The 17,302-nt window shown below is 42.6% G+C and overlaps 1 protein-coding gene across 1 annotated transcript; it reads left to right on the top strand.

Annotated features, from left to right (window-relative positions):
* Positions 1-413: 413 nt before the first annotated feature.
* morn4 (MORN repeat containing 4) lies at positions 414-12,686 on the top strand. Its single transcript, XM_021576434.3, has 5 exons — positions 414-585; positions 1,551-1,629; positions 5,637-5,751; positions 5,827-5,936; positions 6,069-12,686. The coding sequence occupies exons 2-5, from the start codon at positions 1,563-1,565 to the stop codon at positions 6,215-6,217; spliced, it is 441 nt and encodes a 146-aa protein (XP_021432109.1). The 5' UTR covers positions 414-585; positions 1,551-1,562; the 3' UTR covers positions 6,218-12,686.
* The last annotated feature ends 4,616 nt before the right edge of the window (positions 12,687-17,302 follow it).

Genomic DNA, 17,302 nt, shown 5'->3' with positions numbered 1-17,302 from the left:
AGGGTCTGAATACTTATGGAAATAAGGTATTTATTTTTATTTATTTTTTAACATTTACAAAAAAAAATCTAAAAACTGTTTTCGCTTTGTCATTATGGGTATGGTATTGTGTGTAGATTGCTGAGGATTTGTTTTTATTTCATCCATTTTAGAACAAGGCTGTAAGGTAATAAAATGTGGAAAAAGTCAAGGGGTCTGAATACTTTCAGAAGGCACGGTGTGTATATGGAACCCGCGCCCCCCCCCCACCGACCACTCGCGCCCCCCGGCCGACCCCTCTGCCCCCCCCTCTGCCCCCCACCCCAGGGGGCGTGCCCCACAGTCTGGGAACCACTGCTGTAACACATCAAACCAATCAGAACAGGGTTTAAATGAGCGGCAGCCTAAACCCTGCAATGAAACAGCACGGCTATGTGAGCGCGCAGTGATGCCATACGGTCCGCGTCAGGAACACTGAAGCTTATAGCGGCAGGCTTATAATGTCCACTAGTCGATATGTGCTTCTGCTCTCTAATCGTGAAATCAACTCGCTAATGTCGTAAAGGTGGATTCCAATGCTCCAGAGACAGAGAAGGTAGCGCACAGGTAAGCCGTTTGGTTATTTGATTGTGGGCAATGTACACTGTCAATAGAATGCAGTTCAGGATTTGTCCAAATTGGCTCAATTACTGTAGCTACAGTAGCTACAGTAGCTACTGTAATATACAGACATGATAGACGATACACCGGCGAAATAATAATAAGAATGTTGACAACATGTATGAAGGCAGACGTGTGATCACCTAGGATTGCTCAACTAGGTGTTTTACAGGTGAGAATATAGCTGCATTGGGAGAGCGGTGTCACTGTAGCCTGATTTACATATAGACGAGTCTTTGAATCATTTATTACTCATCCAGTGTCAACGGGTTCATACTTGAATTACATCATTGGCAGCGTTTGTCTCACATGCCAATGTGGCAGCGAATAGCCTACCTTATCAAGTTCTCTGACTGATTAGGTTATATTCCTGCTGCTAGTTGATAAGAAATTATTGAAAATGAAGGGAAGCTTTGCCAATCATTTTTCTTACACATATTCCCCTTTTCCTTTGTGTGTGTGTAAAAACCATTCAGAGTCCAGTAGAGGCCCCTGCTTTAGATTTTTGTGATGCACGGTCCATAGGTAGCCCACCTCAAGTGTGCACACTTCACTTGATAGTACAGTCTCTGAAGAGCTATTGATCTTTTGTCTTTCCTGCTGTGCCTCTGGACTCAGCACCTGTCCTCTGCCCCCACGCCTACCTCGTCCCTTCTCTCTCTCTCCCCATCCTTGTCTTCTGCCCATCCTCGACCTCAGCCTATCCATTTGTCTCACATCTCTCCATTTGTCTTTCCCCAGCCTCCTTTGCCCATCCTTCAATCTCTCCCCATCCCTTAATCTCACTGTCCCTCCCTCCCCTCCTCTCCCCAGCCCTCTCTCCCCTTGACTTTAACATACTGTACCTCTGAGGTCACACTAATGTCAGGGTTACGTTAAGACAGTGTGTGTGTGTGTGTGCGTGTGTGCAGAGCGGAGGAGCCATGACTCTGACGAGAGGGTCGTTCACCTACACCACGGGGGAGGAGTACCACGGGGAGTGGAAAGAAGGCAAGACATCTCCTCTATTAACCTTCTCTATCAAGTTCACTTCATTTGACATCATTATACTGTACAGTAGGCACATACAGTGGCTGATCAATATGGCACCAAAGCGTCAGTGCATCATGCTCTATACTGTTATGCAGGCCTTCATGTATATATGAGAGTCTGCTGATTCTCTAATCCGCGTTGTGCTCTAATATTACTACGAAGCCTTCACACTGAAGTCCAGAGGGTACTCAATTCATAGGCTGAATAATCTGAGCGTAATATCTTCAGGGGGTAGCATCAGCCAGATAATTCATCCACAGAGCTGTCGGATATAACATCCTTACAGCCTCATTACCAGCAGCTAGCCTATCTAGGCAGTCCCCCGGCGTCTCTGACTCCATAATATTTTAGCTAACCGTCTCTCGTGGCTCTGTTTCTCTGTGTCTTAACTAACAGTATCCTGTGCCTGTTTCTCTGTGTCTTAACAGTATCCTGTGTCTGTTTCTCTGTGTCTTAACAGTATCCTGTGTCTGTTTCTCTGTGTCTTAACTAACAGTATCCTGTGTCTGTTTCTCTGTGTCTTAACTAACTGTATCCCGTGTCTGTTTCTCTGTGTCTTAACTAACTGTATCCCGTGTCTGTTTCTCTGTGTCTTAACTAACCGTATCCTGTGTCTGTTTCTCTGTGTCTTAACTAACAGTATCCTGTGTCTGTTTCTCTGTGTCTTAACTAACAGTATCCCGTGTCTGTTTCTCTGTGTCTTAACTAACAGTATCCTGTGTCTGTTTCTCTGTGTCTTAACTAACCGTATCCCGTGTCTGTTTCTCTGTGTCTTAATTAACTGTATCCTGTGTCTATTTCTCTGTGTCTTAACTAACCGTATCCCGTGTCTGTTTCTCTGTGTCTTAACTAACTGTATCCTGTGTCTGTTTCTCTGTGTCGTAACTAACAGTATCCTGTGTCTGTTTCTCTGTGTCTTAACTAACCATATCCTGTGTCTGTTTCTCTGTGTCTTAACTAACCATATCCTGTGTCTGTTTCTCTGTGTCTTAACTAACCGTATCCTGTGTCTGTTTCTCTGTGTCTTAACTAACAGTATCCCGTGTCTGTTTCTCTGTGTCTTAACTAACAGTATCCCGTGTCTGTTTCTCTGTGTCTTAACTAACCGTATCCCGTGTCTGTTTCTCTGTGTCTTAACTAACAGTATCCTGTGTCTGTTTCTCTGTGTCTTAACTAACCGTATCCCGTGTCTGTTTCTCTGTGTCTTAACTAACAGTATCCCGTGTCTGTTTCTCTGTGTCTTAACTAACAGTATCCCGTGTCTGTTTCTCTGTGTCTTAACTAACAGTATCCCGTGTCTGTTTCTCTGTGTCTTAACTAACAGTATCCTGTGTCTGTTTCTCTGTGTCTTAACTAACAGTATCCCGTGTCTGTTTCTCTGTGTCTTAACTAACAGTATCCCGTGTCTGTTTCTCTGTGTCTTAACTAACAGTATCCCGTGTCTGTTTCTCTGTGTCTTAACTAACCGTATCCCGTGTCTGTTTCTCTGTGTCTTAACTAACCGTATCCCGTGTCTGTTTCTCTGTGTCTTAACTAACAGTATCCCGTGTCTGTTTTTCTGTGTCTTAACTGTGCGTATTTATTGTGTTAGTCAGTAGTTGGTGCTGTCAGTAATTAGGGGTAATCTGGGCAGGATGAATACCAGTGAGAGGATGGGGGTTGGGGGAATACTGTGAACTTAACAACCCTTTGTCTTCCTCCTGTCCTTTGTTCTTTCTGTAAGGCACCAGACTAGGTTTTTAAACATAGAAACATATGTGACAAACATGTGTCTCCCCATTTCTAAAAGTGTTTGATCTTATTATTCTGACTACACACACACAGTCGTAGTCTATTAAGCCAAATCCTAACTAACCTTTAACCCATGACGTCAAGGCTGACCTCCCGTAGCTTTTTCGTTTTACCTTTATTTAACAAGTCAGTTAAGAACAAATTCTTATTTTCAGTGACAGCCTAGGAACAGTGGGTTAAATGCCTTGTTCAGGGACAGAACGACAGATTTTTACCTTGTCAGCTCGGGGATTCGATCTAGCAACCTTTCGGTTACTAGTCCAACACTCTAACCACTAGGTTACCTGCCGCCACATCAGGAATAGACCTTGGACTGCTTTTGGAAACACACACTAGAAAGCTCAGACTCAACCCCTGTTGAAGAGACAAAGTTGAAGCAGCGGAACAGCCAAACACATCTGCCAGGAGGAACTATAATATGCACGAGAATATTTCAAAACTAGAGATCGTTAAAACATACTCTTTGTTTAAAATGTCAGCTCCCTCAAACAACACAGCCGTGTTATGAACAGTTCCTACGGTTTTAATGAGCATATAAGTCCAATCCAAGGTCAAATAAGGTCAAGAGAGCAGGATTGCAGTTTATATACCGTAATGTTTACTGTAAAATGTAGAATAACTATCCTAACCTTCTTGTATCCGACCTGTAGATGATTGGCTAAGTACACATTCTTAGGGTTATATGCCTAGTAAAATGTAAAAAATCTGGAGAGAACAGCCACATACATATTGTATTGGATCATACAGGCAGCAGACACACAACATTCACAGACAGATTCTGAATTAGGAATCCCTGTTAGAAACCTGCTGGATTAGATCACTTTAAGGAGCCAGTAGACCGATGGTATCCTAATATACTAAACCTGCTGGATTAGATCACTTTAAGGAGACAGTAGACAGATGGTATCCTAATATACTAAACCTGCTGGATTAGATCACTTTAAGGAGACAGTAGACAGATGGTATCCTAATATACTAAACCTGCTGGATTAGATCACTTTAAGGAGACAGTAGACAGATGGTATCCTAATATACTAAACCTGCTGGATTAGATCACTTTAAGGAGAAAGTAGACAGATGGTATCCTAATATACTAAACCTGCTGGATTAGATCACTTTAAGGAGAAAGTAGACAGATGGTATCCTAATATACTAAACCTGCTGGATTAGATCACTTTAAGGAGACAGTAGACAGATGGTATCCTAATATACTAAACCTGCTGGATTAGATCACTTTAAGGAGACAGTAGACAGATGGTATCCTAATATACTAAACCTGCTGGATTAGATCACTTTAAGGAGAAAGTAGACAGATGGTATCCTAATATACTAAACCTGCTGGATTAGATCACTTTAAGGAGACAGTAGACAGATGGTATCCTAATATACTAAACCTGCTGGATTAGATCACTTTAAGGAGACAGTAGACAGATGGTATCCTAATATACTAAACCTGCTGGATTAGATCACTTTAAGGAGACAGTAGACAGATGGTATCCTAATATACTAAACCTCTAGTTGATAGAGGGAAGGAAGATTACAGTTCAAAATGGTGTGTATTGTCACGAGTCCGACCGAGGGTGTTTCCCTTTCCCGGGCAGGTGGCGCTCGGCGGTCGTCGTCACCGGCCTATTAGCTGCCACTGATTGTTTTTCCTTCCCCTCCTTGTATGTTGAGTGGTAGCACCTGTGAATGTTTAATTAGTTTGTCTTTATTAGACAGCCGGCCCGCCTGGTTGTTGTGCGGGATTATTTCTATGTAAACCTTCGGCTCTGTGGTATAGGCACGTGTTAGTGTCCGGTCGGGATTGTTTCCCATTGTACATTTTGATTCCCTGTGTTTTGGGAACGTAACGTTTTTGTGAGCACCCTGTGGTGCATTGGTGCGATTAAAAGACGCGCAGCATTGAACTCTCTGTCTCCTGCATTTGACTCCACACCCACGACACCCGGAGCATTACATGTATTCAGGACTCGTGCCAAGAAGCACAGATTATTAAACCATCAAGTAGCCTATTACAAGAGCATTGGGCCATGCAGTAGGTTTAATTATTTGATTATAAGGAAGGAAGAAATGCTGCATTTCTAAATGAATGTAACAGCTCAGATTGTTGTATTTTCTGTTTCTGCGTTTAATAACTTAAATGTTGTTTCCTGTGTCCCCCCCCTTCTCAGGTCGGAGACATGGAATGGGCCAGCTGAAGTTCTCAGATGGAACCTGCTATGCGGGACAGTTTGAGAATGGACTGTTCCAAGGCTCGGGGGTGCTCCTCTTCCCAGACGGATCCAGGTGTGTGTGTCTGTGTGTGTGCGTGCGTGCGTGTACATCTTCTTTATTTGATATTTTGTTCTTCTTCATCCTTAGGTATGAGGGTCAGTTTACCCAGGGGAAGTTCCAGGGTGCTGGGGTCTTCAGTCGCTTTGATGGGATGAAGTTTGAAGGAGAGTTCAAGAGTGGTCGTGTGGAGGGATATGGTACGTTCATCAAACCACAAGGCTCTAATAGGAGAAACAGTTGCAAAAGAAACACAACACCTACCCAATCTTGCTGTTCTTATTTTTTGTGTTCCAATCAGCAGCTCATCCTCCATCTTGTCTGTTGTCCAGGGTTACTAACGTTTCCAGATGGGAACCATGGTGTGCCGCGTAACGAGGGCCTGTTTGAGAACCACAAGCTGCAGAAGAGGGAGAAGTGCCAGGGGGTGGTACTGCAGGCACAGGGAGCCGCCTCCACTGCCCGCAGTCTGGCTCTATGACCCTGCAGACACCCGAGACCCCACCAGGACACTATGAGGAGTGGCTAGCTGTTCAGCAACTGAACTCATCTTAGATCCAAAATGGTGGAACAATGGGTCTCAACCATGGCCAGGGTACAACATCCTCATACAGGCACTCAGGGATGGACAACAGGGTCATGCACCAGGGTTCTGGGGATTCTTGAATTTGAATTAGCCACACTCCACAGAAAGAAGAATTGAATTTGAATGAAAGGTATTTTATTTAAATTCAAATGTATAATTTATTATACACATAACTTGGCCTATGCGCAATGTACAGTTACTAATACTATGTATAACATACTGTAGGTTAAACCTAACATTACCTCTGAGTTATAATCAAGTTCATATTTTAAATGGGGTTTTCTTTGTAGTAATAAGTTGCATATGCTTTTGGTAAAATACATGTCAAAGGTTGAAACTTTCATGTCTCAGTTAAATTGATTTGAATTCAATGTCTACTTCCTTCAATTCAATGTCTACTTCCTTCAATTCAATGTCTACTTCCTTCAATTCAATATCTACTTCCTTCAATTCAAAGTCTGCTTTCTGTGGGGTGTGGGCAATTGAAATAGAATTTGGTATTTCATGGGTTGAATTAAATTCAGAATTGACCCCAACCCTGTCATTCTCGCTCTCTGTCTCTCTCTCGCTCTCTCTCTCGCTCTCTCTCTCGCTCTCTCGCTCTCTCTCTCTGTCTCTCTCTCTGTCTCTCTCTCTGTCTCTCTCTCTGTCTCTCTCTCTGTCTCTGTCTCTCTCTCTCTCTCTCTCTCTCTGTCTCTCTCTGTCTCTCTGTCTCTCTGTCTCTCTCTGTCTCTCTGTCGCTCTGTCGCTCTGTCGCTCTGTCGCTCTGTCGCTCTGTCTCTCTCTCTCTTTCTGTGTCCTCCTGCTACACCAATGCTGTTCTGCCTTCAGATTTTATTTGTCACATGCGCCGACTACAACAGGTGTAGACCTTACCGTGAAATGCTTACTTACAAGCCCTTAACCAACAATGCAGTTCAATAAATAGTTAAGAAAATATTTACTAAATAAACTGAAGTAATAAAATCTAAAAGTAACACAAGAAAATGTCATAACAATGCTATATTTTTTTTAACCTTTATTTAACTAGGCAAGTCAGTTAAGAACAAATTCTTATTTTCAATGAAGGCCTAGGAACAGTGGGTTAATTGCCTGTTCAGCGGCAGAATGACAGATTTGTACCTTGTCAGCTCAGGGATTTGAACTTGCAACCTTCCGGTTACTAGTCCAACCCTCTAACCACTAGCCTACCCTGCCGCCCCATACAAGGGGTGCCGGTACCGATTCAATGCGCGACAGTATAGTTAAGTCGAGGTCATTAGTACAAGTACAAGCTTGGCCCCAGTGATATACTGGGCCGTACACACTACCCTCTGTTGCGCCTTACGGTCAGATGCTGAGCAGTTGCCATACCAGGAAGTGAAGGATGTTATTGATGGGGCAGTTGTAGAACTCTTTGAGGATCTGGGGACCCATGCCAAATCTTTTCAGTCTCCTGAGAGGGAAAAGGTGTTGTCGTGCCCTCTTAACTGTCTTGGTATGTTTGGACCATATTTGTTTGTTGGTGATGTGGAGACCAAGGAACTTCAAACTCTCGACCCACTCCACCCCGTCGATGTTAATGGGGGCCTGTCCGGCCCTTCTTTTCCTATAGTCCAGGATCATCTCCTTTGTCTTGCTCACATTGAGGGAGAGGTTGATGTCCTGGCACCACACTGCCAGGTCTCATCTCCTCCCTATAGGCTGTCTCATCATTGTCGGTGATCAGGCCTACCACTGTTGTATCGTCAGCAAACTTAAGGATGGCGTTGGAGTCGTGCTTGGTCAGGCAGTCATGGGTGTTGAGGAAGGGACTAAGTATGCACCCCTGAGGGGCCCCATTGTTGAGGATCAGCGTATCAGAAATGTGGTTGCCTACCCTTACCACCTGGGGGCGTCCCGTCAGGAAGTCCAGGATGCAGTTGCAGAGGGACATGTTTAGTCCCAGGGTCCTTAGCTTAGCGATGAGCTCTGTGGGCATCATGGTGTTGAACACAGCTGTAATCAATGAACAGCATTCTCACATAACTGTTCCTTTTGTCCTGGTGGGAATGGGCAGTGTGGAGTGCGATTGAGATTGCGTCATCTGTTGGGGTGGTATGTGAATTGGAGTGGGTCTAAGGTTTCCGGCATGATGGTGTTGATGTGACCCATGACCAGCCATTCAAAGCACTTCATGGCTACTGATGTGAGTGCTATGGAGCGGTAATTGTTTAGTCAGGTTACCTTCGCTTTCTTGGGCTCAAGGAGGTCTGCTTTGGTGGTCTGCTTAAAACATGTAGTTATTACAGACTTGGTCAGGGAGAGATTGAAAATGTCAGTGAAGACACTTGCCAGTTGGTTTGCGCATGCTTTGCGTACACGTCCTGGTAATCCATCTGGCCAGCGGCTTTGTGAATGTTGACCAGTTTTTAAAGTTCTTACTCACATCGGCTACGGAGAGCGTGATCACAGTCATCTAGAACAGTTGGTGCTCTCATGCATGGTTCGGTGTTGCTTGCCTCGAAGCGAGCATAAAATACATTTAGCTTTTCTGGTAGGCTTGCGTCACTGGGTAGCTTGCATCTGTGTTTCCCTTTGTAGTCCGTAATATTTTTTGAGCCCTGCCACATCCGACGAGCGTCAGAGCCGGTGTAGTACGATTCAGTCTTAGTCCTGTATTGACGCTTTGCCTGTTTGATGGTTCGTCTGAGGGTATAGCGGGATTTCTTCTAAGCGTCTGGATTAGTGTCCTGCTCCTTGAAAGCAGCAGCTCTAGCCTTTAGCTCGGTGTGGATGCTGCCTGTAATCCATGGCTTCTGGTTGGGAAATGTACGTGCAGTCACTATGTGGACGTCATCGATGCATTTATTGATGAAGCTGGTGACTGAGGTGGTATACTCTTCAAAGCTTCACCTTGGTGCCCACACCAGGTTTATGGCTCTATTACTACACACCATTTTTGTGATTTTCTGTCCACCGTTATGGCTATTCTGTACATAGCAGAAGTCTATAACCTCAACAAGGGACGTGAAGGGAAACTGGGATGCCTTTCATTGTGTGGAACTGTGGTTGTGTGAATTCACCCAGAACTTACTTTGGATGGACATGGGGCAAACTGAATGCCTGTCTGCTCTGCTAGGAGGGGCTACTGACTCTACACAGCCTTGGGATTGGTCTCTGTCTGTCAGTCAGGACTGTAGCAAATTTCAGCAACAACAATTGTCACCATAAGCCTACAGTGTCTGAAATGTAAATTATTAGAACTACAACAAGGACAATGTTTCTGCAATGAAACACACAACACAGTTACAGCATCTCACTTTAGAACAGGAAAACACTGCTTGCTGGCAATCTTAATGCCATACTCCATCTGACGCCTTTTCAGGTCAGCAGCGTGCTTAATGTTACTGAACATGACGATAGAATAACGACAGGTATGATTGTTATTCAAGTAGAATGGAAAGTATGCAGTTAAATGAGCTGTTTACTTGTCATTTAATCTATGTCTTAATGCATGTGTGTGGGAACCTGTCAGGCCACATTGTTCTCTTTTGTTTTGACATATCTATGTCAGGGCTATTTAATGTCGGTCTTGGAGGGCTGAAACACGTACAAATGTTTTTCTTCTACCTGGTAGTTAATTGCACTCACCTGGTGTCCCAGGTCTGAATTAGTCCCTTATTAGAAGGAGAGGGTGAAAAACAGAAGTGTTTCGGCCCTCCTGGACCGACATTGAACAGTGCTGCTTCATGATAACACTGGCAGGCAGCTTCTCAGGTTAGCACTCGCCCCCCAGTCTTGGTCTTGACTCCGGTCTTGAATCGGTCTCACTTTAGGTCTCGAACAAACATTGCTCGCAGATGTATTGTTTTGAAAACATGGAAGTGTCCCAAAACGTGATTAATTTATTATTCACTAAATAGTGGTTCTCACCTACAACATTAATCTGGATTATCATAATGGAATTGCACTATTTAAAGAATCTAGCATTTCATTTATCAGCTATTGATCAAATAGGCATCACTCTGGTGAACTAGTCCTATACTGAGACGTATCTACAATATGTGAATAATGACCTATTGATATGTTTGTATTGTAGATAAAACACACATTTCACATTTGCCTTAACAGGGTGTGTTGTTAAATAGAGGAACTGTTCATTTCAGGAGGATCAAAATTAACTTCTTCCTCCCCTCTGCCATCCTCTTCTTCCTTTCCCTCCTCTTCTACCCTCATCTGTTCTCTTCTTCCTTTCCCTCCTCTCCTATCTCAACCTCTTCTACCCTCATCCATCCTCTTCTTCCTTTCCCTCCTCCTATCTCAACCTCTTTTACCCTCATCCGTTCGCTTCTTCCTTTCCCTCCTCTTCTATCCTCATCCATCCTCTTCTTCCTTTCCCTCCTCCTATCTCAACCTCTTCTACCCTCATCCGTTCTCTCGTCCTCCCTCTGTAACCCCTCCCATCCTCTTCCTTAATTCCTCCTCCTCTTCCTCTCCTACCCCTCCATTTGTTCTGAGGGTATATCCAGAAGCATGACATCCTAATGAGGCTAACGCGCACACACACACACACACACACACATACTATCCTCTGAGACACATGCTGTGGTGATGACGGGATTCAACTCAAATGACTCCAGTGGTTTTCCACTCTAACAGCCTCTCCAAGGATGTCATTTGTAAGGAGAGAGTAGGTTCAACACTATGATTTTGACAGGCATGAGGCCTTAGTTGCTACATTATTGATTCTTGAAGAATATAACTTATAAATTACTCATGTGCTTAGTTTAACTTGCATAACCATCAGAACCCAAATATACACTTGTTTTAGTCTGTTTAACCTGTTTTAGTCGGTTTATTCATTCAGTTTATCCATTCTGTTTATCCATTTACGGTGTACCCCCGTGGGACGGTTGAGCTAACGTAGGCTAATGTGATTAGCATGAGGTAGTAAGTAACAAGAACATTTCCCAGGACATAGACATATCTGATATTGTCAGAAAGCGTAAATTCTTGTTAATCAAACTGCACTGTCCAATTTACAGTAGCTATTACAGTGAAATAATACCATGCTATTGTTTGAGGGGAGTGCACAGTTATGAACTTAAACATTTATTAATAAACCAGTTAGGCACATTTGGGCAGTCTTGATACAACATTTTGAACAGAAATACAATGGTTGATTGGATCAGTCTAAAACGTTGTGCATAAACTGCTGCCATCTAGTGGCCAAAATCGAAATGGTGCCTGGGATGGAATAATACATTATGGCCTTTCTCTTCCATTTCAAAGATGATGGTACAAACAAATACAATTTTTTTTTGTTTTTTCTTTGTTTTATCTTTGACCAGATCTAATGTGTTATATTCTCCTACATTCATTTCACAATTCCACAAACATCAAAGTGTTTCCTTTCAAATGGTATCAAGAATATGCATATCCTTGCTTCTGGTCCTGAGCTACAGGCAGTTAGATTTGGGTATGTCATTTTAGGCAAAAATTGAAAAAAGGGGGCGGATCCTTAAGAGGTTCGTACATTTAAACAAACACTGTACAGTCTCAAAACATGGCTAAAATTATACGTTTGATGTTCAGTCCTTGAATCCATAGCTCTGTCTTTGAATTTGAGAGTGGTTACATTTCTCCAGACCCTCCCGTTGCTTTTTAGCGAAACGGGTGGGGAATATGCTTTGTTATTGATCCAATTAAAGACTCCAGCTTTAACAGAACGAATAGAGGGAAATGGTCAAAGTCTTGCACAGTCCGGATACTTCTAAAAACCAACATATAACAAATGCAACATTTCTGTCACATATCCTTCCCTTTGTCAAGACATGATCCGATAGCAGGCTGTTTATTCTCTATGGTGTGTGTGTATAGCATTACATGTGTGTCTTACAGTATATCTCTGTTAGGGGACAAGTGACACTTTATAGGCTAGGGACACTTTATTAACCATTAATTACACACCTATGTTAGTTGTCATTATTAGTCATAGGACGGTTGGTATCTGTATTCTGTGGGGTTGAATTGTATTCTACTAGAATTGATCATGGCTATAGTGTGATGAAACCCACATGAATCCATTGTACATTAACAGTTTACTCTGACTGAGTAAATATATGGTTTTGTCGGTGGACAACTAGAGCCTTTACTAAAGACAATGGAATGATTAGATATACAGAGGATTTGGGAAGCAGACGTGTGTGTAGTGAGACCATCATTATCAAGATATACTCCGTTATTCCCCAGAGGGTAGAATGACATGGAGATCAATGCTATATGGTAAAGACTTGTCCCTTAGGGATTTATGCTAATAACAAAGACAAAGGGATTGACAGGAGACGTCTTATTGTTGACATTCTGGCTGCTAATTTGACAATAAAAAGTACCTTCTAATAAATCTGTACCTTTGTTGAGATCTCTTTGTTCGATAGGCAACACAGACTAGAGAATGTTAAAAATAATCATTTAATTAATTTAACATTTTTATTTGATAGAGTGTTTCTTACGACGATAAAGGTTTACCCACATATGTATTCATCAAAATAAAGGAGAGTTCTCTTTCACTGGGTATCCTGAATATTTCCTTGTAGAGAGACAAAGAGCTGCCTATACCACAAAGTGAATGTCATCAGAAATAAATAGAAATTCTGTCAATAATGTGAATTCTGCTGTCGCTGGAACCCATTTGATCCTGCAGTTTGCTGTCTTTAACACGGTCCTCTCGAAGCTAAGGGGATGAATAGATGTGGGTGCGATGTTCCACCACATACAGAACTAACGCTCCTTCGAGCCCTTTTTGGAGTCTGTCACGCGCGTCATAATGATTGGATCAAGGCGCAGTGTGCGTAGAGTTCCACATATTTTTAATCAATCGAAACTCGAACAAAACCAACAAAGCACAAACGAAACGTGAAGCTACTGGTGTGCACACAGGCCACTATCTGTAGACAAGATCCCACAAAGCACAATGAGGAAATGGCTGCCTAAATATGATCCCCAATCAGAGACAACGATAAACAGCTGTCTCTGATTGGGAACCAAACCAGGCCAACATAAACCATTAATCACCGAGATGACCCCCCTAGTCACTATCACGCCCCAACCAACAGAGAATAAACTGCTCTCTAATGGTCAGGGTGTGACAGGGTCCTCCAAAAATCTGATTGTGAAAAGGTTGTGAGGTGGGGGCCCCAACCCAAGAGCTGTTGAGAAGCTCACACTGTAAATGATCCACCCACAAGCCATCATAATAAGACTGATTTAGACAGATACAACTACCATGCATTGTCTGCAAAGGTTTGTCTCTTGCAGATGATTTTGCAAAGAAAATCTTTGGAAATTTGTACCACAACTGAGATTTTCTAATAGGGAAGTCCTTGAATAAATGAAGTGAACTGATATGAGGCATTTGGAACATCATGTATAAGTCTGCCATGTCTGGTACGTCGGACTCATTTTAGGAAGCTTGTGTTATACATGCAGAGCCTAGTATGGAGGCCTACAGGCAAAGATGTTTTGTTTGTATGGCATTTTAGATGCATTAGTTAAACCTTCATATATGTCTCTCTGTTGTGTCTTTAAAGCATACTCTTCATTAGGGTTTCCGTCCTATATTATCTCTCCAGACATCCTCATTCATAGTGAGACAGTAATGAGACAGTAATGAGTCAGCCTTGGTTGTCATGACATTCATCTGAAGTTTCTGAATGGAGTCTTTTCACTACGCCAGGCAGGAAGATATTTGAGAGTGTCAATGGGATTCTATGGCAACAAGAAATAAATCAAAATGGAAGATAAACGGCTCATATATTTTGCCCACTGTGGTGTACTTGAGCAAGGTTTCCTGTCGGGCAGTCTATAAAAATAACCAGAAACAAAATAATCATACTCATCATGACAAACAAAACTTTTCACAACAGAGAATTCTGCAGGTTCTGTAGACTAAAGAGGTTGACATAAACCCGGTGGCAGTTGAAGACAGCACTGTTGTTATAACCGTTTAATAGTAAGTCTGGTGGACTGCTGCAGGTGGGATCTCCTTTCCTTCCCCTCCCCCTCTTCATACTACTCTACTCCAGGACTGTATCTCAATAGTCAATATTGGTCTCCTCTCCTTCATTTCAATAGTCTATAGTGGTCTCCTCTCCTGCATCTCAATAGTCTATAGTGGTCTCCTCTCCTGCATCTCAATAGTCTATAGTGGTCTCCTGTCCTGCATCTCAATAGTCTATAGTGGTCTCCTCTCCTGCATCTCAATAGTCTATAGTGGTCTCCTCTCCTTCATTTCAATAGTCTATAGTGGTCTCCTGTCCTGCATCTCAATAGTCTATAGTGGTCTCCTCTCCTGAATTTCAATAGTCTATAGTGGTCTCCTGTCCTGCATCTCAATAGTCTATAGTGGTCTCCTCTCCTGAATTTCAATAGTCTATAGTGGTCTCCTCTCCTTCATTTCAATAGTCTATAGTGGTCTCCTCTCCTGCATCTCAATAGTCTATAGTGGTCTCCTCTCCTGCATCTCAATAGTCTATAGTGGTCTCCTCTCCTGCATCTCAATAGTCTATAGTGGTCTCCTCTCCTTCATTTCAATAGTCTATAGTGGTCTCCTGTCCTGCATCTCAATAGTCTATAGTGGTCTCCTGTCCTGCATCTCAATAGTCTATAGTGGTCTCCTCTCCTGCATCTCAATAGTCTATAGTGGTCTCCTCTCCTGCATCTCAATAGTCTATAGTGGTCTCCTCTCCTGCATCTCAATAGTCTATAGTGGTCTCCTCTCCTTCATTTCAATAGTCTATAGTGGTCTCCTGTCCTGCATCTCAATAGTCTATAGTGGTCTCCTCTCCTGCATCTCAATAGTCTATAGTGGTCTCCTCTCCTGCATCTCAATAGTCTATAGTGGTCTCCTCTCCTGCATCTCAATAGTCTATAGTGGTCTCCTCTCCTGAATTTCAATAGTCTATAGTGGTCTCCTCTTCTGCATCTCAATAGTCTATAGTGGTCTCCTCTCCTGCATCTCAATAGTCTATAGTGGTCTCCTCTCCTGCATCTCAATAGTCTATAGTGGTCTCCTCTCCTGAATTTCAATAGTCTATAGTGGTCTCCTCCCCTGCATCTCAATAGTCTATAGTGGTCTCCTCTCCTGCATCTCAATAGTCTATAGTGGTCTCCTCTCCTGCATCTCAATAGTCTATAGTGGTCTCCTCTCCTGAATTTCAATAGTCTATAGTGGTCTCCTCTCCTGCATCTCAATAGTCTATAGTGGTTTCCTCTCCTACATCTCAATAGTCTATAGTGGTCTCCTCTCCTGCATCTCAATAGTCTATAGTGGTCTCCTCTCCTGCATCTCAATAGTCTATAGTGGTTTCCTCTCCTACATCTCAATAGTCTATAGTGGTCTCCTCTCCTGCATCTCAATAGTCTATAGTGGTCTCCTCTCCTGCATCTCAATAGTCTATAGTGGTCTCCTCTCCTGCATCTCAATAGTCTATAGTGGTCTCTTCTCCTCTCAAATTTCACTAACTGTAAATACAGTGTAGAAGAGAGAAATATGGTGGAGACCTAATTGGAAATAGTTTTGATCTGTGCCAATGCTGTTCTTTCATGTCAGAGCAGATGTGAGAAGAGAAGGCGACAGGAAACAACTGTGGATATGTAGTATCAAGTGTCATAGTTTTAGTGTGGGTTTTGTAAAGTTGATGTTTACTGATTGAGAACTATACAGGTTGAAAAATCCCTGTTAGGGGTATCATCTCATGCAAGACCAAGGGAGTAATCTATCTCATCACCTGTTCATGTGGAAAAGCCTACGTAGGACAAACGAAAATACAATTAAAACAACACATAGCTGAACACCGCAACTCAATCAGGTATACGATACGAACATTGACTATCCAGTAGCAGCTCACTTTGTTGAAGCTAACCATCCTATCTCCTCCCTCAAATACACAGGCATTGAGCATGTTGCTCTACCAAGGAGAGGAGGTAACATCGAGATCCCACTACGACAAAGGGAGGCTTACTGGATATCCTACTGAAATCTGCTGTTTATTTGATTTGGAATGAGCTTTATGTGTGGATGTCAGCAGGACACTACATGGTAAATTATATACAGAAATATGCAGTTGATTATAGGTTTTCTAAGCTAATATAAATAACATTGGCATACACATACATTCTCTGTTCAAAACCAACACGCTTGGATGCACCTTTTCTGTACAATACACAACATACTGTCACTATGGCAACAATGTCCCCCGATGACTCAGAAGTCAAAGTTGAACCAGTTTTATATATTTTTTATTTATTTTTGTTTACCTTTATTTAACTAGGCAGGAACATGTTCTGTAAAGTGAGGATTGCTACTAATATTAATAGCTTTATCTTTCAGGTGCTTTTTAGACATTGCACTCAAATCAATACCATTGTAGTGATTTATGGAGAACCTATGGAGTGGGGCTTGAACCAGCAACCCCACAGTTATCCAGACCTCTTGGCATAGGTACAGTGAACTCACATTCACAGGGCTTATACTATTGTTACTACTGCTTTAAGTCCTTCCACTATTCAGCGATATATTCAGCGATACAGTGTACATGTGTAGTCAAACCAAAATACATTCTGACAGGTTTATCCCTGAGCCAGAGATCATTTCCCCTCAGGCAGGACTGTACCTATGATGACAACAGGAAAATATTTCCACTGGACCCACGGAAGTATGTCCACACATTTCTAACCCAATCCGAGGTGTTTAACAAAGGAAAAACAGCCACCCCAACCATCCCATCCACCCCCGGGGCACCACAGAGACAATAGAGCCAGTTTTAACTAAACATTGTCTGTGACTCTAGCCTCTGTAAAATGAACAGTTTTCCAGTGACCTTTAAACGTGGAACAACTGCTGATGGACAGTCATTTGTTAATTACTGTAATAATGGTGGAGGATAAACCAAATGCAGTTTCAAATCAGAACCTAATGCTGATATAAAGCTATGGTGATGCAATCAACACATGGGCCTA

Source organism: Oncorhynchus mykiss, chromosome 20 (genome assembly GCF_057628025.1).
Source record: "Oncorhynchus mykiss isolate SJ-2025 chromosome 20, ASM5762802v1, whole genome shotgun sequence".
Taxonomy (NCBI): domain Eukaryota; kingdom Metazoa; phylum Chordata; class Actinopteri; order Salmoniformes; family Salmonidae; genus Oncorhynchus; species Oncorhynchus mykiss.
The sequence above is the reverse complement of the archived record's forward strand: the minus strand, read 5'-3'. Positions and strand labels throughout refer to the sequence as shown.